We start from the raw sequence: 24,072 nt of genomic DNA on the forward strand, positions 1-24,072 counted from the left end.
AGAGTTCTGTTCTGTTTACTCCTCCCACCTATGTTTTAACCTATCAGGGCAAGCAGCTTCTTTATTTAATTAACCAATGACCTTCCTCCATCATCTTTGAGGAACAAGAAAACCTACTGCAATCATGCTGAGCAAGAATGGTCATCATCAACTGTCAGCACTCCTACAAGTAAGGGCTGTTTCCCAGGCTTTCCTTGGTACCTCAAAGCTAAGAATACATTCCAGCTAGACTTTCTCTACTAACCTGAATTAAGGAGATGGTAGTGTTTCAACAGTAACCTTGTTAGGCCAGAAACATATCCATGCTGAACTTCTTAGTTCACTACCCTTTAAGAATTACTATCAACATATTTTCTTTTTTCTTTTTTTTAGGATTTTCAAGACAGGGTTTCTCTGTAGCTTTTGGTTTCTGTCCTGGAACTAGCTCTTATAGACCAGGCTGGCCTCAAACTCACAGAGATCCACCTGCCTCTGCCTCCCGAGTGCTGGGATTAAAGGCGTGCGCCACCACCACCCGGCTTTTTTCTTTTCTCTTTTTTTTTTTTTTTTAGGTCAACATATTTTCTTAAGTGATATAGCTCTACCTCCCTATACACTAACCATCAAGTCTAAGCATTTTTATATATGAGATATAATTTGAACTTGCCTACTCCAATTCCATTGTAAATTAAGCCCATTACCTGCGCCCACTCATCTCTCGCCATAGTGAATTTTTTCTTGATTGGTCTCTTTATCCTCACAGACCCTGCTCAAGTATATGCTATTGACCATTTGGATACACAAATCTGAAGGGCTGTGGTTATAAGGCTCAGTGGCAGAACACCTGCTTGGCACACAGGCTTTAACAAAACAGCCTCCGTCCCTGGCCCCCACAATCAGCTTACTTCATGGCTCCATCTGAACCTGTTCAAGACTTCTCAATGCTCCTAGGTTAAAGAGAACAGGTCTCTCAGCCACCCACTGCCTTACTCAGTAGTCTCACCTTATACCTCCTGCTACCTCAACCCCGGAGTTCCAACCTGAAAAAGTCTTCCTTACATCATCTGTACAAACCTGCCTGTGCCCTTTATTAAGACAACCCTACAGAAATACATCTCCTTGTTGTACTGGTGGCTATAGTATGAGTCAGGTATGATATTCCTACCACATCAGAAGTCAGGTCTATGTGCTCACCACTATCCAGACTGCTACATACTAGAACCTCTACACAGACAATGAATGAAAGGCAGTAAGGCAAGGGGAAAGTAAACTAAGCATCTCTTAGCACCAGCCATGACCAGGTACTTTGCTAGGCACACACCGTCTCCATTGAATCCTCACAATACTTTAGTCTATTAACTTTGTTTTATGAACATAAGCACAAGCATAGGTGCTCATGCCTATACGCTCAGTACTTGAGAGACTGAGGCAAAAGAATGATAAATTGAAAATATCTCATCAAAAGATGACTACTGAAGCTGATTCCTGTGAAAGTAACATTACACCATTAAGTAGGAAAGGAAGTGAATAACTGACACCTTGTTTTAAGGAACAGACTAACAAATTCTGTCTATAAAGAGGAAGGCTGGCAAAATACAATCACAGGAATAAGCTAAATGAATGGTCACGGCTGTCATGCTGGTGCTTTATTCTTCTTTTTTTTTTTTAAAGTAGTATGTAAAGCCAGGTGTGATAGCACATCTTTGGTCTCAGCACTCAGAAGACAGAGGCAGATGGATTTCTGTTCAAGGTCAACCTGGTCTATATAGTAAGTTTCAGGACTACCAAAAAAAAGAGAACATGCCTCAAAAAATAAATAATAGGTAGATACATGACAGATGGATAGACAGATAGATAAATGATACATAGATAGATGATAGATAGATAGATAGATAGATAGATAGATAGATAGATAGATAGATAGATAGATAGATAGACTGATAGAGTGCAGAATAAAGTCAATGAAAGAGCAACATGTCTCCTAAACAAAACCCCCTAAGTCACCCCATATTTGCGTGTGAGAAAAGAACAATGCAGCCAACTGCATTCTCAGCTACTCTATTTCCCGGGGGGGGGGGGGATTGGAGAGGGAGGTGGGCTTGCTACTTTGGGCAGATAGAGGAAGAAAGACAGAAGGCTCTTAATTAAGGCCACTGTTGGAGAAAAGGACAGCCAACACTAAACACCTAAACAATCATGACTTTAGAACATATTATGAAGCTAAAATAGTTTAAAATATTAGAAGGACTCATTCCCATGATAATAGCAAGTTTTCCAAGTTCAGATGAGAAGCACTTTATTCTATGGCTGCTTTTGTTCTTAGCATTTATTTTTATTTTATGCATATGGGTGTTTTACATGCATATATAGATGTGCACTCCAGAAACTGGAGATATGGACGGTTGTAAGCTGCCATATGGGTACTAAAAATGGAAACGTGGTCCTCAGTTCCTCTGCAAGAGCAGATAGTGTAGGCAGAGACTGCTCTTTCATTTCCCAACTCCTCAGACCCAAATAATCACACAGAAAATATATTAATTACAACACTGTTTGGCTTATTAGTTCAGGCTTCTTATTAAGTAACTCTTACATCTTAAATTAACCCCTTTCTATTAATCTGGGTATTGCCACAAGGCTCTCTTTGGCTTACCAGGCAGGGTTGTTCCACCATGTCCGTCTCCTTCGGCAGCTACATGGAGTCTCCTTGACTCTGCCTACTCTTTCTCTATAACTCTTCCAGCCTGGCTATATTCTGCCCTGCCATAGGCCAAAACAGCTTTATTCTCTACCCCACCTCACCCCAGCCCCGAGACAAGGTTTCTCTATATAAAAGTTCTGGCAGTCCTGGAACTTGCTGAGATTTGCCTGCCTCTGCCTCCCGAGTGCTTAGTTAAAAGTGTGCACTACCACCACCCAGCACAGCCAGTGCTCTTAATCACTAACCACTAAACCATCTGGCTAATCCAGCTGTTTTTTAAATACTGACCTTTTTGAAGTGTATAACATTTCCTTGTGACATCATTCTCTCCTGTAAAAGTTTCACGTGACTTTCTTTGAAGAGAACTATTTAATGCCAATGATTGTAGGAAACATTGGTTCATAATTATCCAGACATCCGACTAGAACAATGCTGAACAAGAGCAGCATGCAAAAATGTATTTAAGGACTATCATCCCAAAATGCTGCTAAAAGCTATTAACCAGTATGTGTTAATTGCCACGGCATTCATATTAATTTTCACTTCAGGCTCGACATTGTGGAATATTTCCCCTGATACATTTTAAACAAAGTTTAATTTAAGGAACTGCTTCTATCAACACTTATGAAAATTAACAGCCAAGCAATTAGCACTCGTGAATTATCCCCTCCCCCACACTCTGCAGTTTCCTGTTCAGTTTCTACTGGAGGAGTGGCTACTTTCTAATAAGTTAACACAATCAAAGTCACAGCTGTTGGTGGGAACCAGACCTCTTTTGCTTTTCAAGCCCTTGTCAAGGCAAACACCCACCTCACATTTGGGGAATAGTATTTAGGTATGTCACACTAGGTAGGATACCTAATGTTTTATTACAACTGCCCAGCAATTGCTAATGCCCAACTATCTTTCTGATTTTTAATAGCTATTACCTTCCAAATAAATAAGTAAACAAATATGTAAATAAATAAGGAACTGTGATGGTGAGTATCCACTGCCCACCTCCTGAGTACTGGGGTTAAAAGGGTATGCCACCACACCTGCCTTAGTCCACATCTCTAAACAAAGTTGGAGCTTGGGACTTAGCCCAGTGGTCGACCATTTGCTTAGCATGCATGAGTAAGAGACCCTGGCCTGGGCCAATCTCCAACACTGTGGTGGGGCATGACACAGCATCTCCAGGGAACTTAATCCAGTGCCTACCCCCAGCCAGCCCAGAGCCCACCCTTATCATCTTCAAGCATCTGGAAGCACAGTCCACTTCTCCAGAGTAAAATCAGAACTGGAGTACAAAGTTTCTGATCTCAACCTACACCAGAGGTTGTGTTTTATAAAAAAGCTTTCTCAGAGGTTGTTTCTAACAGTGGCTATAGTTTAGTGGTAGAATGCCTGTCTGGTAGACAGGAAGCCCAGAGTCCACACTCAAGATGTTCCTCTCCTTTCACCCCCACATGCCCACCAACAAATAAAAAAGACTTCATGCAGATGCTGAGCTGGATTGGATCTCTTCAGACAAACATTACCTACAGCTCCTTGCAGTCTGCCCTGAATCCTCAAATGCTCAGGATTCAATCCAAGTCAGATAGCATCATCTATTTGCCAAAGAAATAATACAAACAGTATAAGCCTGACACATCCCTCCCTCCAAACTAACAAAAAAATCCTAACCAAATACAAATCTCTCAATTCTATGCTCTAAAAATATATTAACCCCAAAAATATTTTTAATACATGATTAGCCAACTATAGGAACCAAAATAATTTGAAAATATTTTAATTTAGGAAAAATTCAAAGAGATACTCACCCTTAGGCTCACTAAAACCAATGACCCAAGTCTGCAAAACTGTTAAAGACACTAGCTATGCTTGCATAACTACCATGAGACTGTTGTTCCATACCTAAAACAAATCCTTTCTTCCAATCCAACACAGTAACATCTTAAGGAGGACTGCACAGCCACTAGTCTCTTGAGTAAATACATAATTAAGTAGGTTTTTAGCATATTTAATTAGACCCCAAACTCTTCCTGTTCCCTTCTCTCCCCAATTATGTACCATTTGCCCAAGAGACCTAAGCAACTCAGTTAATTATGTAAATAAGGCAAGCACTATTCCCAAGGAGAGCATCCATGAATATTTGTAAAAAGAAAAACAAAACAAAATACTGAATAGGTTTTAGTGGTCTTAAAAATTCTTTGCAAATACATACATCCATATACATATGTGTGTGTGCATGTGTGTGTATATATACATGTAGGTGTATTACATATAGTTTTTAAATACATGGAAAACCCTTATATTTGAGGCAAAAACATATAGTCCCAATAACAAGATGACAAATCATTAAGACAAACTATTCATTTTATTTCTTAAATATGAGCTGAATAAAAGTAAAATAATTTTAAGTTACAACAGTAACAAAAATTTAGTGCTGAATGTCAAATGATTTACAGGAAGAATCAATCTGGAAATGATTAAAGTCGACTGGCACAGAAAGGCTTTATTATCTGGGGGTTGACACAATCTCAACTCTGGAGGCAGCCATGGCACTGTTAGCACTACTACAATCCATTATTATGCAATCACAAAATGCTAATTTGATCATTTTGAGGTGTTATTTGAATAGTCATTTTAATTTCTAGGTTACAAAAAGGCTTGACTCAAGTACAATTCTCTATTAATCACTGAGATGCCATTGACTATCATATTGATGCCTTTCACAAAGATAAAAACTGATTTAATATGTATGGTACAATATCTTTCAAATATTAGCCACTTTCATTTTGTATCTGCCAAGTGCATCATTTTTAAATAATAGATGAAAACAAGGGTTTAATTGTATTTTAGCATTGTAATATATGGAGTAATAATAAAATAGCAGGCATTGTGAGATAGACTTATTGATGTATAAATCCTTCTTAATCAATGCTCACTCTCTACAGATTACCAAAAGGTTCACAAAGATAAAGCATAGGGCAACTTAAATGTAAACACACATTTAACAAAAAATGCTGGTAGGACTGAGAAAATGTCTTTTTTTAAATTGCTTTTATTGCCTTCCCAGGCTTCAGAAGTTAGCTACATTTACCACACAATGTTCACAACTCTCAGACAAATTCAAACCCAAGCTAATGGTAAAAGGGAAATTCTAGAAAGAATTGTTTTTTACAGTCTGAGCTGTTTGTTGGCATGGAATCACATATTAATTATTCGATCAACTTCATCATTCAACAATGAGACTATACCAGCTACAAAGGCAAGTAACTTTCAGCCATGTCCCAGCTGAGGCTAGCTTCTCACACACCTAAATGAATCCTCTGCAGTGCAGCTGGATTAAGTCCAGGGTCCTGGGGAGCCTGCCTTCTTTTCCCTACATTCCACAGCACTGCATAGCTCAGGCTAACTAAAGACAAGTTCAGAGCAATGCAACCTGGAAGTGACTGACAGTGCTCTAGGAGTTTTCTAGAGGAGCTCTTGGGCATCTGAGGGCCAGGATGTTACTAATGTGTTTGTTTCTGGTTCCTGTTGTCCACCCTCAGTGATAGCAACAGCCTTACTGCCAATGACTACTTGCTGACTTCCCACCTATGGAATCCAGAAGAAGAGTCTAAGATAAGATGTTTCCAGAGAGAAAGCTCTCTCTGCTCAATGATAACTGACAAAACTAGTGTGTGAGGAGGAAAATGCAAACATGTGCAAAGCACTGCCACTTATTAATTGCAACAGTGTTGAAATAAGATAAATTGCATGTGACCCCTCGAGGCAGCAAACTATCACTCAGCACCCCCACTCGACTGCCAGGCAGTGAACACAGTGGTAACAAATTAAAAAATCAACTGTCTCCTAAAAAGGGCTCTGCTCAGCTCAGAACTGAGGCTGATGACAGAACCAGGCTCCTCCTGGAACAGTGGCCATTTTTCTAGAAGGAAAATAAACATACTTTAATTTTATAAAAGGAAACTGTTACTACAAATGGGAAAAATAAAAATCACCCACAATGGCACCATCCAACAAGACACCCAACAGTGAAAGACCAAAATGCAATGGCCTGGAATTCTGAAGGGAGACCTCACAATTTCTATAGTTGTAGACAGCAGACAGGACAATGCAAACCACCTCCCAGAGCCACTTCTAAGTCTTTTCCAACACAACTGCTTCATCAGTCCACCCAGCCCAAACTCTCAAGTACAAGGTGATGAAACAGGTAAATAAATAGGTACACACAGACCTCCCTTTGCTCCTACCCACATATATGCACGTAGGTTATATACATTAGAATGAAAGAGAGACATTTTTTTATTGGGTTTGAGAGACAAGTTCTTGCTATGTAGCACAGGCTGGCTTCAAACTCACCATCCTTTGCTCTGGCACACTAATTGTTAGGGCTGTAGGTCTGTACCACCACACTCAGCTTAATAAATATAATTATATGTGTGCAAAAATATGTTATCTAGGAGAACTGAAGCAGTCCTAGACTGTAAATACAGAGAAGAAAAGAATGAGAAAGTGCTCAAGACTTTTGTGTTAGCCCTCCTAAATATTACTATGGAAACAATCGGCCCACGTTCTTACCTTTTATATCTAAGGTCTTAGGAAATGTGGTGTTCTACAATACTGAGGCACTTTTAAAACCTAAATCTAATAATAATGATGATCATGATGATACCAGTAAGTCCCTCCGTCTCGTAAAAGGGACACAGCCTCTTTACTTTAAACTTACCTTGCCATCAAACTTGGAATACTCATTAAAGGGGTTATTCAGCTGCAGAGGACACTGCTCCAGGCGTACCGACAATATGGACTGCTTGCCCGAACTTGGAGGCTTCTCTTTGAGGGATTTTTTTTCAAACAGTGACTTTAACTCCTGGGCTGAGATAGAAAAGGATAAAAAAAAATCTTTGTCACTATGTACAGAAGACAATTTGTCCACTTTTCCTAAAGTCTTCCTCTGGATCCTAAAGATGGCATGTGGAGGAAGATGCTGGGGCTGATGTAAACGGAACTCCCACACATACTTGAGGGTTTGTGCACAGCAAGAGATGAGTGCACATAGAGACACACAGGCCGGGACGATCGAAGGGAAGAGTCACTGCCGCAGAACAGCCATCCTAAGGAGAGCGTTCAAAGCTGGGTACCCAGGCCTCAGCAGCAGCCACTGCTATATGATACCAGACACTGAATTCCACCTCTCTGGGTGTGTCAACCTGGAAAACCTCAGCGAGCTCTCTCATGCCCTACTACTATACGATTTTAGACTTCCAGATCGTTAAGGGCAAGGTCCTTTCCCACTTTCCAATGGCACCCAGCATAAAATCTTGAGAAAAACAGGCATGAGGAAAAAGAGAAACAAAGAGTTAGCATTCGTTGTGCATGCCAACACAGCTTATTAAATCTTTGTTACAAGCCTGTGAAGAGGGTGGTAGTACTACCAATTCAGTCAACATGAAAAACTAGCTTGGAATATTCTGGTTAGGCCTAACTCGAGCAACCAGGTAAACCCCAGGACTGGGATCGACACTAATGGAGACACAAATGAACATATCATATACTCAATAAAACTTGCTGCATAAATTAGTGAATAATGATTGAAGTGATTAAAAATAAATCATATCAAATCAGAATCTTCAGTTCTTATTTATCACTGAATCAAGACAATTCCACATCTTCACGAAGATCATTTAGTTCTCTAAATTCACCTGAACATCCAACAAAGTGGTAAGTAGATGGCTAGTACATGGGGACCATCATATGCTGTAGGATATTTGTACATTGTAGGAAGCAGTATTGCTGTGATTGATGTAATAAAAGGCTAAATAGACAATTGCTAGGCAGGAGGTATAAGCGGGATTTCTGGGGAAAGACGGGAAAAGCAGAATCTAGGAGGGTGGGGTGACCAGCCAGACACAGAAGAAACAGGAGGTGCAAGATGAAAGAGGTAACGCCATGCAATAGATTAATATAAGCGGGTCAATTTAAGTTTTAAGAGCTAGTTAGGAATAAGCCTAAGCTAAAGGCCAAACTTTCATAATTAATAAGAAGTCTGTGTTATTTGTGAGCTGGCGGCCAAAAGAAAAATCTGCCTACATTTGGTATCCAACTTGAGGCATATAAATCCACATAGGGACTGAGAAAGCTGAAAAAGAGAAAAGTTCCGCATAGGCTAGGTGCTTGCAGCATACACAGGCACGGCTCTTTTGAGAGCCCCTGCAACCGAACACTTGAATGGGGTTTATGAGCATGGGGCAGAGCACTACTCAATGGCGAGAGATCAGGTAGAACTGCCTCCCATAGCGTGAAACCAGAAACTTCCCAGAGCTGGGCAGATAGACTGGCACCAGGCCATGCCTGCAGGTGTGAGTCTCCATTCTTACCAATAAGAAGGGGGTGGAATCAGTTGCCAGGCCATCTGCTAAACAGAGCTACACAGGTGGAAGACCTAGTTACCACTTAGCTGTTGTGGAATATTCCTTTACACTGTATGAAGATGTGCCACTATGACTGGTTTAATAAAGAGTTGAATGGAGAAGAGTTAGGCAGGACTATATAGGAGGTTAGGCAGGACTGGGACAGAGCAATCTCGAGGAAGAAGAAAGGTGGAGTCATCAGTCGAGTGCAGAGAAAGTAGGATATGCAGGAGGAGAGATAAAAGCCACAAGTACATAACAGTGTGTAGATTAAAAGAAATGGGTTAAGGGTTAACTTAAGTTGTAACAGCTAGTTAGAAACAAGCCTAAGCTAAGGTCGAGCATTCATAATTAATAATTAATCTCTGTGCCAAGATCTGAAGGCTGGTTGGTGGTCCAAAAAAGTCTGCTACACTTAGCCATTTAAAATTTGACTCAAGCGGTCAGAGAACACTGCAAACATGCAGAAAGTCGGGTCCTGATGGATAAAACCTTTGAAGAGATATAGTATGCTTAAAAATGTGCTTAGATGCTGAAGAAAGGAAAAGGTTTATAGACAATCATAGAAAAATAAGGTTTAAAAATAATAAAGTCTTTAAAGAGAAAGTAAAGCAATATAAAAGGAAAAAGCCACATAAAGATGGGAAATACACAGGGTATCTGGATCCTGTATAGTGTGCCTTGCTGACTTTGAATTTCTTAAATGCTAATGACCAAAAAAGAACAGCTGCTGAGAGACACTGGATTATGGAAACTGCTAAATGAAACCAACCTATATATTTTAAGAACGTCTTCACTTCAGAATGGAAGTCAAAAAATACTTTGCATTGGAGGAAAGGTTATGCTGTTGTTTACACAGAAACAAAAGTTATGGTTCTCTTCAAAATTAATGAAGATCAAATTTAATTGGAGGAGACCTGAAAAATCTTGACCACGGACATGAAAGAAGAAACTAAGAAAGACTACAGGACAGATGACATACATGCTGATCCCTATACTATGGGAACAGCTCTGAGACCAGATGAAACATGATAAATATTGTTGGCCACAGAGTCCTCATGACTTATTATTACATGCCATTCTTTCATCTTTGGCAGACTTGTACACATTACATATCCCAAACTTCTGTTAGTATGTGTGTGTATGTATCCTTTAAAAATTTATGTGTTTTCCGAAAAAAAAAAAGGACTAGACATCAATCAAGGCTATTTGAGAGGTGATCCAGCTTCTCAAAATGCCTCTGTTGCAGTTTTCTCAAAATTATATATCCAGAACAACTTCAAAGCTGATAGCTGACATAGTCTAGCCTCAGACTATCCAGTTAAAACTTCAGATAAGGGGGCTGGAGAGATGGCTCAGAGGTTAAGAGCATTGCCTGCTCTTCCAAAGGTCCTGAGTTCAATTCCCAGCAACCACATGGTGGCTCACAACCATCTGTAATGAGGTCTGGTGCCCTCTTCTGGCCTGCAGGCATACACACAAACAGAATATTGTATACATAATAAGTAAATAAATAAATATTAAAAAAAAAACTTCAGATAAGCCTTGCACTTTCCCATCACACTGAGACTGGGCAATAAATAACTCTCTCAGGACTTGACAATTATCTCAATCTTCCCAGGGTCCTCTAAAGATGCCATCGACCCCAGATAACAGGAAGTAGTCTAGAGAACATGATGCCCACATTCCCAAGAGATAGGGTGGGTGGTTTTTGTTCATTCAGTGTCTTCTGGATGTTTGTCATCATTTAGAGGGGCTGGTTACAAGTTGTTACTGGTAATGATCAGGAAAAAACTGAAAATTAGATTCAGGAATCTCTTTCTGAAGGGAAAAAGTGGGGATATAGAATGATGGAGTATAAGGGTAGATTGTTGAATCTACTTTTGAATAACCTCTAGTCTCAAATACTTTACACTGGTATGGATTTTTGTATATTGATAAAAATTTAAGGCTATTTTTTGTTATACTATACATATGTTTCTACTCTTGTTTAAGGTATTGTGCCTATGCTGCTCATTTAAAACTGTGACATAAAGGTCTAGTCCTTAAAAGTTACTATTATAAACTGCTTAGGATAATTAAGAACTGTAGGTTATTAGTCATCTATAACAATCAAACTTGTAGTCAGGTTAGGTATGTTTTCAAGGTCATACAGAAGCATATTTTAGATAGAAAGATGATCTTCAAACACTTCAAAGACCTACAGAATATGGCACTTAAAGTGTTTTAATAACATACGGCTTTTCATGACAGTGAAACATGTCTGCTCCTGGTAGCACCAATTTACTTGAAAAAAGGATGATGGGCATCAAAGAACCTCCATATGAAGTTTGCTTTTACTGTGGCAAAGTAAGCCACTGAGCAAGAAACAGACCTTGCCTCAGCTGAACTGCTGACAATATGCTGTCCAAACTGGACAAACAGGACACAAAAGGAAACAACTACCTACTTTTGCCAAGACAAGGTAGAACAGTCAAAATATATGCATCACAGAAAAGTCTGTCAGATACTCTAGGCCTATGGACCAAGGATGGATGTCCCAGTGTTACAAAGGAAATTTGAATAACTGTCAGCCAGGAAACAGGCAGCCAGATGTCTGTCATTTCTATAGTTTTAGAGTTTGTTTGCTCAACACTTTGTGTTTTACTCAGATAATATTATATCCATATCAGGTCTCTAATGGAGTTGAAGAAGAGATAGTTATTGTTATATTTTTCCTTGTTACCAAATTCAGAAAAGAAACTTACATAAAAGATACAGTTTTTAAGGTTGGGAAACATAAAAGTTAAAGTTGTTTATCTAAGAAGATATTTTAAGGTCTAAAAAGATACTTTTAGGATGGTAATACAAGATAGAAAGTAGTTTAGGTATAAAACTTTGGACTTACTACGATAGGACAGATAATGCAGTACTTTTTATGAATTTGCCAAATACATATGGACTAAACAATGTGAATGTGATTTCTACCTGATAATTATTCTTATTGTATATAATTTTACTATATTATAGAGAAAATCTTTCCTTTCTATTTAGACAAAAAGAGGGGAAATGTTGTGAGATATTTGTACTCTTTGAAACTATAAGAAAGTCCCACATAAATACTTTCTTGTATAAGAATGCCTTGGTCAAGCTGTGTCTTCAAAGTAACAAAACAGTGATTAGGCCTATCAACGCACACCTGAAGGAAGAACTTACACTGCAAGAGTAACTTACTGAACGTGTTTCCAATAGAGTTATGTGTGAGGCGATGATGTACTAGCTCCTTCTGTTCAGACTAATTTTCACTGTAGTCTGACAATGCCTCCTCTTTAGATCTCTGTGCCATGGCGAAATGGAAACAAGCCCTCACCTGTACATCTTCCTGTCTTTGTTCCTCGAATCATGGAAGAACCCCTCTCTTAGTCTGGTTCCTCCCTTGTACACAAAACTCATGCCCCTTTTGCTACTCCTCAATGTTTCCTTCATTCTTCCTTCCACTTTCAGTTAGTCCTGGCATTATATACGGTACTGCTCATTAAACAAAGAAAACCCAAGCCCTTCTTCCTAGTTACTGGTCCATTTCTCTGCTTCTGAAATTTCCCTATATCATCTTGCTGTGTCGTCCTTCTCATCACTCAAACACACCCAATCAAACAAACAAACAAACAAAAAACATAACAAAGAAACACTTTTCTCATGACGCTAGCTCAATTTTAATCATCCTTCAGACCTTCTGCAGCCTTTGAAATAATTGCACTTCCTCACTTTTAAATACTGTTCTCACTGGTTTTCTAGGATTCCACTGATCTGGTTTTTAGTCTCTCACAGGCCACCACTCCTCAACCACCTGTGGAGTCCCCCTCAGCTTCCTGGGTCACTAAAATTCTCCAGGTTTGGCCCTGCCCTCTTTCTCCATCTACACGTGCAACCTGAGCCACCTTCTATAAGAGGTGAAACTAAACTGGGGCGATGTAGAGCAAGAAAAATGGTTGCCTCTGAGGAACATAAGGACTACAAGAGGGAACTCTGAGGAGCAACAGAACCCCTCAAGTGCGCTTGGGGTATTAATCACAAGTCTATGCATTTGTTAAGAGTCATCAAACTGTATACTCAATACCTGAAAACTACTATATGTAAAATGTGCCTTAGAAGAAAAGAGCAAATAGGGCAGGTGGACAAGATAATGCAAAGGCACTTGCCATGTAAGCCTGAGGACCTGAGTTACATCCCCAGAACCTATAGAGGTAGAACAAAAGAACTGACTGCATAAAATTTTCCTCTGATTTCCACATGATACACATGTGCACGCATGTACGCACACAAACACACACACACACACAAAATAGATGAAGACTTTAATAAATATCCAATATATATGTTGGTGACTCCTAAATATTTCTGGTCCTAATATTACAGTCATACACACTAACTTTACATCTGACTTTCCTACTCGACGTCAACCAGGTATTTTTATTTTACACAACCATAACCACATTCTCAAGCCTTTCCCAAGTTGATCTATCTCCACCCTTCTCCTTCTAGGTGGCAACTCAATCCCATGATGCCCCAAGCTTGGAAGCTGTTCCTACTCTTCTCCCTCACATCCTGTGTTCCACCCATCAACAGAGCCTACAAAAAAAAAAAAAAAATTCCTTACTGTTTCTATAGCTACCAAATCAAAAGTGTCATCTCTAAAATCAAAAGAAAAGTGGAATGAAAGAGACTATATACAATGATGCATTGGTGGTTTAATTTTAAAGAAAGAAATTACTATGATTTAACCCCATGATAATCTGGCTGTACATTTCATAACAGAATATTTTTTCCAACAGACAAAAACCAAAGAAAGCTTTAAAGTCTTCTCAGCAATCACATTGTTGGTAGGAATGCTGGCATTTCTATCTAAGGTCAAGGTTTTTAGAATAAACAGAAAAGACACATGAGCATAAAATGAAAACAGCAAATATCTAGCCAGGCAAAGGAACACATGTCAGTTGTGGGAGGAGGACGGATATGAGGCCAACCTGGGCTATAAGGAAGATAGTGAGATTTTGAAAAGAAAAAAAAGCAAACAAACAAAAAACTTACATTTCAATTACATCACTAATCTAATTGTCTGTGATTACCTTAACAAAACTACAAGGAAAATCCTAACCCTGTAAACCACACCAGCACTCAGTCTGTGGCTGCTGAGTACTATTGCCACTAAAAAGAACCAAGATGCCTTGAAGAAACTTCTGATACTAGATTGGGGAAAAAATGGGAACTAAGAAGAATTAACAGTATTTGTTAAAAAAGAAAAATCAGGGGCTGGAGAGATGGCTCAGCGAATAAGAGCGCTGACTCTTCTTCCAGAGGTCCTGAGTTCAATTCCCAACAACCACATGGTGGCTCACAGCCATCTGTAATGAGATCTGGTGCCCTCTTCAGGGGTGCAGGTACACAGGTACACAGGCAGGTAGACTATTGTATTTGAAAGAAAGGAAGGAAAAAAAAAAGGAAGGAAGGAAGGAAGGAGGGAAGGAAGGAAGACAGACCATAGCTATTATGAAGGAATTCATTACAAAGACTAGCATGTACTACATAGCAAGACCCCATCTCAAAACAAAGCAACCACAAGTTAATAATGACACAAAAGAAAAAAAAACTTCATTGGCCACCTAAATAGAACCCTAGGAAAAACACTAGTAATGCTGAAATTTGTTAATTAAAAAAAAAATCAAACGTGTAAAAATATATCTAAAGATATACAAATACATTATATAAAATTCTTCATATATAAAAACTAATTAATAGATCTAAAATGGTAAATAAAATCAGGACACACTATTTACAGCCTGTGAATCAACAGCCACTCAAACCATCTGTGAGAAGATGTTGAGAGCAACTTAATGATGGCTGGGCAAACACCTGACTCCATCATGACTCTTAAAATCACAAAAAAACACCAGGCAGTTTCCTGATGTGATGTAATATGATACCAAAATCACCACAAAGAAATCACTCTTACCAAAAGTTAAGCCCCAACCTGAGCCAATTTTTGGCTCTAACTGAGTTTATAGAAAACAGCCAGAGACACTTATTGTTGCCTGTTTTGTTTTTAATAATTTATTTATTTGTATTTTATTTACATTGGCATTTGCCTGCATGTATGTCTGTGTGAGGATGTTGGATCCCCTGAAATAGGAGTTATAAACAGTTGAGAGCTCCCATGTGGATGCTGGGAATTGAACCCGGGTTATCTAGAAGAGCAGCAAGTGCTCTAACCCACTGAGCCATCTCAGTTTATTTGTTTGTTTGTTTTATTTATTTTGAGACACAATTTTTCTGTGTAGCTCTTGCTGTACTGGCACTTGCTCTGTAGACCAGGTTGGCTTCAAACTCACAGAGATTCACCTGCCTCTGCCTCTAGAATGTTGGGATTAAAGGCATGAGCTACCATTAAGACAACTGGGATACAATTATTCTTCAACAAATAAACTACCAGAAAAAATTAAAAAGAGCCTATACATTAAATAGAAAGTGGGGCATTTTAACTGAAAGTAGAATGTGAAGGGTAGCTAGACAGCTCAGTGGGCAAAAGTGCTTAACAAGCTATGTTCAACCTTTAGAACCCAAACTCACATAAAGGTAGAAGGAGAGAATCAAATGCATAAAGTTGTGCTGTGACCTCCACATATATACACACACATACACACACACACACACACGCACACGCACACACACATGCATGCACATACAAAAATAGAAAATAAAATATGAATATGAATAAAAGTAATATATGAGCCTCAGATTCAAATCTAAAGAAAATAAAATCAAAAAGTTTGAGGTAATCAGAGAAACGTGACAACAGATTATATATGATACTAAATAAAGTTTATATATAACATGTATGACAAAGAAAATTAATAATTTCTTCAATTATTAATTATATTTTTAAAAGCAAGTTCTTTATAAAGAAAATTAAAAAGCTCTTTTATAATTTAAAATATTTATAACAACTATAAATTATAAAGCTAAGAGGAATTCACTATTTACAATGGAAATAAAAACATCTGGAAATAACCTCAATACTCTTATAGATATAACAAAATAATACACTTATGAACTATTTGTGCATACAAATGATCCTGTGATCAACTTAAAATACATATATACCCATGTCATAAATTAAATTTACAATAAAAACATGAAAATTTAAACAATGGTTTCTCCCTACACTGTGTGTAAGCTTCTCTCTGACCTTGATAATTCTTGACAAAGCAGACTACTGAGAACACTGTGTCCAGACAGTCCCTGAAGTCTGAATCACAGGATACCCAGAGGGTCTTTTTGTTTGTTTGTTTTCTAGTCAGGGGTCACTGTGTAGCCCTGGCTGTCCTGGAACTGACAGAGCTCCACCTACTTCTACTACTCTCAAGGGTTGGGATTAAAGGTGTGCACCATCACTGCCTGGCTGAGGGTCTTATTCTAAGCATTGCCTTACAACATGTCATATGGGTTTAAGTCACAAAGTCCATCCACCATCCAAGAGACCTTTAATTCCTCTATGACAAGGCCACACTGGAGCCAGCCAGATGGCTCAGTGGTAAGGCTGACAATACTGTTGACCTGAGTTTTATCCTACATGGTAGAGAAAAACAACTCCAAATTGTTCTCTGTTCATATAAACACCATAGCGCATATACACACAAACAGACACACAGACAGACACGGGGACACATGGGGAGGGGATGGGAAGAGAAAAGGAGGGGAAAGGAGACAGGGAAGAAAATGCAGCACTGACGACTCCACGAGTCAGTGGGAAGAAGAGCATGCCAGAGAGCTCGAGAGTCACGTTGATTCTTCTACTGAGGAACATATAAGGGCAGGTGAAAGAGTCTGACAAAATGTAAGTAGCAGATAAAGAATGAATAAATGGCATTGACCCCAAATTCCTAAAGATGATCAAAAGGCTTTAAAGATAACATTTGTTCCCAGGAGAGAGCATGTGTTTGAAAGATGTGAAAACAAAGGACTAGGGGCTGGAGAAATGGCTCAGTAAGAAATGGCTCTTACGGAGGACTTGAGTTTGACATTTGACTCTCAGCGCACCAGCCAGGTAGCTCACAACTACCTTGAACTCCAGTTCCAGGTGGTTCCAACTCCTTTGGTCCCCTGTGCATAGGTATATGCATACACACAGTATGCATTTAAAAATAAAACAGTGTTGTTCAGTTTACCAAGCAGATGCTCAGTGAACTCCTGACTCCACTTTTCTAGCAAGCTTTAAGGATAACAGAGTGCTAAGCTGTGATGACAGAGCCACACCTACAGAAAATTTCAAAGACATTATTCTCTTCATTGATGCGGCAGGTGTACGATAACTGTTTAGAACAGCCATGGAGCAGGGTGGACTGTAGGTAACGACCTGCTCCAAAAATAATGATCACAGTTCCCGAAATGTGTGACAGACAGAAAAGGAGAGGAGGAAATTGTGTAAACACACAATGAACAGAGTGACTACAAATGGAAGTTGGAGGGGCTATCCACTTCTCCAGCATACTCTGAAATTCTCAACAGAGTTAAAGCTGGTGGGATAAGCTGGAGAATACTCCAGCTGAAAACCGTTCTCCAGTTGGAAATGGACTGCTGCACAGATATCAGAGGCGCTCAATTCACGCTCTTTCTATTTATATGTTTAAGATTTCAAAGTGAAGAAAGCGAATAAAAGGTAGCCCAAGAAACAGAGCTTAAGCCATCCCTTGTCTTCATTCACAGCAACTGCACTGAGAGATACAGGAATTTCAAAACAAACAAGGTGAAGGATCGAAGTGTCTTTAGGCCATATTAAATATAATGGAGAGAGCTGTAACAGAGACAGCCCAGCCAGATCTGTAAAGTATCAAAAGCAAGGCTAGGGATGGGGGATGGCTCAGCAGATAAAATGCTTACCAAGCAGATGCAAGGACCAAAGTTTGGATTCCTAGAATCCACATAAAAGCTTCTATTCCCAGCATGTCATGGCAGTAGACAGGAGACAAAACAGCAAGCTCTGGGTTCACCAAGAGACCTGCTTCCATATATAAGACTAAGAAATGTACCTAACGCCATTCTGTAGTTCATACACACACGCATAAGACACACACATACATGCATACACATAGATGCAAACTTCTCACATGAACTTGGCACATATTAAGAAAAGAAAATAAATAACTAAAAACTGTAAGAAATCAACCAATAAGATATATGAAAAAGAAATGGTAGCCCAGGCTGGCTCTAAAATTGAGATTCTTCTACCTCAGTCTCCTGAGTGCTGGAATGACAGGTGTATCCTGCTGTGCTCAGCATGTCAATGGAATTTCTGGTTCTGCATAGGCATCATTTAGAGGACATCACTAAGAAAACCGGACCTAATGAAAGCACTGCACAAGAAGCAGCAAGTATAGTGTGGCTGGTTCATCAAGGAAGACAAAGCTGGATGTGAGGTGTGGCATGACCATGCTTCTACATTCTAGCTGTGTGACTTTGGTAAGTTAATCAAGTCTCTCTAGCCTGTCTCACCAGTAATCATAAGTAATAACACTTCCACCTTTGCATAGAGTAAAGAATATGAAATGCCGAGTGCACCCTGTTAGTCACGTAGCAACCATTAATACTGACAACCTTAGAATTATTGGGCAGCAATGGAGATAGTCAACAAAGATTTATGAGACATCCATCACCTGCCAAGGAGGTATTGGAAGAACAAAGAGGACATTTCTTTTAAAGGAAAAAATAAAGAAAACGTCTTAGAAAATGATCTAATAATTATAAACTATTTTAAGACTACTTTACTTTCAAAACTGTATGTGTGAGCATGCTCATGCAGAAGCTAGCAATTGTGTCCAGTGTCTTCCTCTATCATTTTTCACCTCATTTTACTAAGAATGGGTCACTTACTAGACCTGGAACTCTAAACTAGCTGGGCAGAAGCCCAACAGATCCTCCTGCTGTTGTGTGCTCAGTACTGAAATTTCAGGTCTGCCATTGCACTTTCCTGACTGAGCCATCTCCACAGTAACCAAGAGTTTAAATTTTTTTTTCTTCTCGCTGAAAATGAAGCATTGAAAATAGGTGTTCTGAAGCCAGGTGGTGGTGACACGTGCCTTTAATCCCAGCACTCGGAAGGCAGAGGCAGGCAGATCTCTGTGAGTTCGAGGCCAGCCTGGTATACAGAGCAAGTTCTAGGACAGGCTCCAAAAGCTACAGAGAGACCCTGCCCCCCCCAAAAAAGGGGGGGGGGAAGGTGCTATGGTCACTGAAACAAGGTAAAGTCTAGGACTATATAAATGAGGCTGACAAGACAGCTCAGCTAGTAAAGGTTCTAGCTGCCATGAGGAAGAACCTGTGTTCACTCCCCTAAACCTATACAATAGGAGAAAACTGATTCCTACAAGCTGACCTCTGATTCCATACATGCAGGGTGACATATGTGCATGAGTGTGCACACACAAGCAATAAATAAATAGAATTGTACAAATGAACCTATAACTTAAACACCCATTTGAAGAAGTATATACTATTCTTGGCCCCAAGAAAATGGTACTAAGTAATAATTTTAGAAAGCACCCTCTCACTGCATTAACCCTGTAAGCCAGTGGGAAAGGAGGCCCAAACCAACAGGGCCAATGCACACAAGTACACTGGGCTCCAGCTCAAACACAAGTGGTATCCACCCAAAGAACTTAGAAGAACAGATTAAAAATAGAAGTCCATATATAATGATATAAACTAAGTATAAAAATCCCAAATCATAAATGAAAGTTGTTTCCATTTACCTGATTGCTTAGAATTTCTTTCTTTCCACTGAATATTTTTGCATTTGATCTGGTTTTGTCTCTCTTTGCGGAGTCGTTCTAATCTTTGAGCTTGAAAAGAAATATTATAACTATAAGTTTGTCAATGAAAGTTTACTATAAACAAAGATATAATTAACTACCTTTATATGAATAAAGATGTTTTATATTGCATATGGAGGAAGAAAGTCATAAAATTTTAAAGGTGGCACCCCTGAAAAGCAAATACCAACAAAAACATGAAAATATTCTTGATTTATAATTGAAATTAGAGGATATAAAACATTAATAGAGATCATAAAGATAGTATTAACATGGAAGAGAATAATAAAATGTGAAAACTTCTGTGATTAATATGACATTTCATTATATAAATCATTAATAACGGTCTTAAAGGAATTTTAATGCACAAATGAACTGAAGTGAATATTACATTACAGGAATAAAATTACTGTTATGAATTACTCTACCCGTTTCAAAAATTAAAGATAAATGAACTCAGACTAGACTATTAAAGTTTTAAATATAAAATCCTTTATCTAAAAATCATGAAAATTATAAAATGTCAAAGCTATATAAATTAGCATAGCTTTTCTTCAGTGGGCTGAAACAGTTTATAGGTAGTAAAATAAATGATTTGTATCTTTGTCACATTAGTCAAATCGTAAAAAGAACAATTCTTCTTTAAAAAACTTTAAGATGTACTTTAAAGATTAAAAACTAAGTTCCTTGATCACCAATATGGCCTATAGTTTCAATTATGTACTAGCACCTCAGCATTAACTAAAGAAATGCCTGCACCAAGAGTCACCTAAAATCACACGTCTGTTATTACACTGGCTAATCAACATTCAACCTTCAAAAATCAGCAGCCTGGTCCTTCACAGAAAGATAACCGGTATCCATTAGCAACTGCTGCTCACAGCCATAACTGGGGAAATCAGAACTCAGGTCTCTCTCACTGTTTTTTCATGCTACTCTTCCACATCTTATTGAGGCACACACACTGGCAATAGAAAAATATCTAAAATAAATTTTGTTTACAAACACTTTCAAGGTGGGAAACCATACATTCCTTCCTTAGCATTATGGGAGAGGAACACTGGAAATGATCTTGCCAGAAATTTAAAAAACTATACAGGCAAAAGCATTCTTTTTTGTTTGTTTTTTCAAGACAGGGTTTCTCTGTGTAGCCCTGGCTGTCCTGGAACTTGCTTTGTAGACCAGGCTGGCCTCAAGCTCAGAGATCCACCTGCCTCTGGCTCCCAAGTGCCGGTGTGTGCCACCACTGGCCCTGGCTTGCAAAAGCTGACATCACTATACCTAACCAAACCCACTGTCATTAGTAACAATGAAGGGTGCAGTCACAGTAACACCACTGTAACACTCTAATTGAGCAGCATCTTCCTGGTAAAATCTACCCAGCCTGTCACAGAAGATACCATGTCACGAACTTGCAAGGATGTTCCAAATAGAGCACTGAGTGACAATGGTTCTAAATTATTTGCAAACCATCACTAAAACCCTATTTTGATAAAAGTCTCTCTTGATACTGGGAAGTGATATTAGTTATTTTCTTCTTATGGGCAAACTATTCTTTTTGATGTCACAGACACTGCATTCTGAACTCAACTTCAATGTTTCTTTCACTATGAGGCATACCCAGCTCTGCCACGGACTCCCAGTTAACATTTTACATCTGGAGCATGAAAATAAACATTTGTCATTATTGTCCATCTCTTGTCACTCTCTTTCCTTGGGATTAACAGGCTACTACTACTGATTCTAAAAAAGGATCCTTAAAATGCCATTTCTCATAAGTATGCATGTATGTATATAATATATATATATATATTATATATGCATGTGTTCTTTCTCCCTAACTCCCTTCCCTCCCCCCTGTTTCTCAATAAAAGCCTTGGCACACTGCATTCTCCTGGAAAAATTATAAAAGCACTATCAACTGGATAATGGAAAATGATAAGCCTCTAAAGGTTAAGAACTAAATATATATGGCAAATTTGAGTATTTACAAACCACTGAGACCAAAGGTTTGTGATCAACTTAAGGAAATAAGAGAAAAGCATCAAAATAGGAGCATTTTTGTGCCTCCCTCACTCCATATACGGAACCTATTAAAACCCACCCAGGAGCTGGGACTTTAGTGGCCTGCATTCCTGGGCTAGCCTGCTCTTGTATTGATTTTGGTGCCTGTACTCCTACGCTATCCTGCTCCCAAATTAAGAGATCTTTGTCACCCTAGAATCTCCCTCAAGGAAATTTACTTGAGACTGGGTGGCTCTAAGGTCTCAAAACAGGGCCACTTCCTTTTCTAAAGGCAACTTCCACCAACATAAGGCTCTCCTGTCTACTTCCTCCTAACAGCTCAACACCAAAGTCTTCTACTTACACAGAGATGTTCAACCACTCTCTCACTAGGCACAGACTCCCTAATGGACCTCTTCCAACCCTGTCCATTATCTCTTGGCTGACTACTGATCTGAAGCTAGCTAAGAAGACAACTAAAGACAGTTTACCTGTGTTTGAGCGTCTTCTAATACCAAAGTCCCAGCTTGAGGTAATATCGACAGACTGGGCGTACACGTAGCCCTGAGTCTCACCACTGCTTCCCTGAACTTCTGACCCACTGTCTCCAGGCACTGAAGGAGGATGAGTCTTCTCTAGGTCAACATCATGATCAATGAGAACCATCTCACACATTCCCGTGTCATCACTGGTCACATGTGACTGTCGAATATGAGCTAAAATGATAGTTGGATTGTCCAAGAAGGCCATCCTTTCTGTGGGCCAGTTTCTTTAAAAGGCTATTTTCTCCTCTTCATACTGTTTCACGGACTCACCTACCTAGAAACATGATGCACACAGCAATATTTAAGAAACAGGCAAAAAATGGCTGAATCATTTTTCAACAAACTCAATATGATAAAAGTTCACCTTGAAACCCAACATTATCTCTGTACCCAGAAGCTTAGATGGATAAAAGCTAAGCTAAAAGGAGATTCTTATAAGCACCAGGGCCTATGGCTCTCTTGCAAGTAAATCATAGCAACACTTAGTGAGGCTACTCAAGGCAAGAAAGCATGCTAGAATGTACGTTTTCCTTCCTGCTTCCTCTACTTCATGCACCTGCTCATGATGCTGTGAGGTCGAGGGTAAGGAACAAGGTGTTGTCAGGTGATATGCTACAGTACTCACCTGCACTTAGCAGTTCACAGTCTCATGGCTGTAAATTTAAAGACAAGAAGTTTTTTGAGCTAACAGGAATTTTACAAAAGTTTACCCCCAAGCAATTTTGTTCAATAAACATTTTTTCTTTTAAGATAATACTGTGCTTTTCAAATAAAATGTATTAGTCAAAATTGCCTTGCCGCAAGATTAATTTCTTATTTTAAAAACCTAATTATAAGAACTGCTTCCTTGATCCTGTTAAAGCTACAAGTAATAATGTTTATCCCATGAACTAGATAGAACTTTCTCAGTGGGCTGGAAATATTCAGCACAGAATAATACATACTGTGGCTAGGAAACAGACCCTAGAGACCAAACTAGTTTTTGTTGTTGTTATTTTGTTTTTCAAGATAGGGTTTTTCTGATAAGCTGTCTTGGAACTTTGAAATATGCTTGCCTCTGCCTCCCAAATACTGGGATTAAATGTGTGTGCCACCACCGCTCAACAAGACAGAACTAGTTTTAAATCCCTAGAGTCCACATAAAAAGATGGGTGTGGGGGGTTGGAGGGATGGCTCAGAAATTAAGAGCACTGGTTGCTTTTTCAGAGGCCCTAGGTTTGATTCCCAGCACCCACATGTTGGTTTACAAACATCTATAACTACAATACAAGGGAATCTGACATTCTCTTACCATTACAGGTACCAACTATACACACGGTGCACATACATATATGCAGGCAAAACATTCATGCACATAAAATCAAATAAATCTTTTATTTATTTATTTATTTATTTATTTATTTATTTATTTATTTATTTATTTATTTAGGTTTTTTGAGACAGGGTTTCTCTGTGGTTTTGGAGCCCTTCCTGGAACTAGCTCTTGTAGACCAGGCTGGTCTCGAACTCACAGAGATCCGCCTGCCTCTGCCTCCCGAGTGCTGGGATTAAAGGCGTGCGCCACCACCGCCTGGCCAAATAAATCTTTTTTTTTTTTAAATACT

The 24,072-nt window shown here is 39.0% G+C and overlaps 1 protein-coding gene across 7 annotated transcripts in view; it reads right to left on the minus strand.

Annotated features, from left to right (window-relative positions):
- The window catches only part of Mapkap1 (mitogen-activated protein kinase associated protein 1), a 226,745-nt gene that overhangs the window by 177,251 nt on the left and 25,422 nt on the right, over nt 1-24,072 (minus strand). For 3 of the 7 annotated variants that reach the window (XM_026777619.1, XM_013346025.2, XM_026777624.1), the window contains exons 2-5: nt 23,094-23,121; nt 22,415-22,742; nt 19,860-19,949; nt 7,395-7,543 (exon numbers count right to left, since the gene is read on the minus strand). In XM_026777619.1, coding sequence (XP_026633420.1) covers nt 7,395-7,543; nt 19,860-19,949; nt 22,415-22,673 — 498 coding nt within the window. In that variant the 5' untranslated portion in view covers nt 22,674-22,742; nt 23,094-23,121. The remainder of the gene's footprint in view (nt 1-7,394; nt 7,544-19,859; nt 19,950-22,414; nt 22,743-23,093; nt 23,122-24,072) is intronic. The other 4 variants (XM_026777621.1, XM_026777615.1, XM_026777632.1 and 1 more) reach the window with 2 other exon arrangements.

The sequence above is a fragment of the Microtus ochrogaster genome, chromosome 4 (genome assembly GCF_000317375.1).
Source record: "Microtus ochrogaster isolate Prairie Vole_2 chromosome 4, MicOch1.0, whole genome shotgun sequence".
NCBI lineage: Eukaryota > Metazoa > Chordata > Mammalia > Rodentia > Cricetidae > Microtus > Microtus ochrogaster.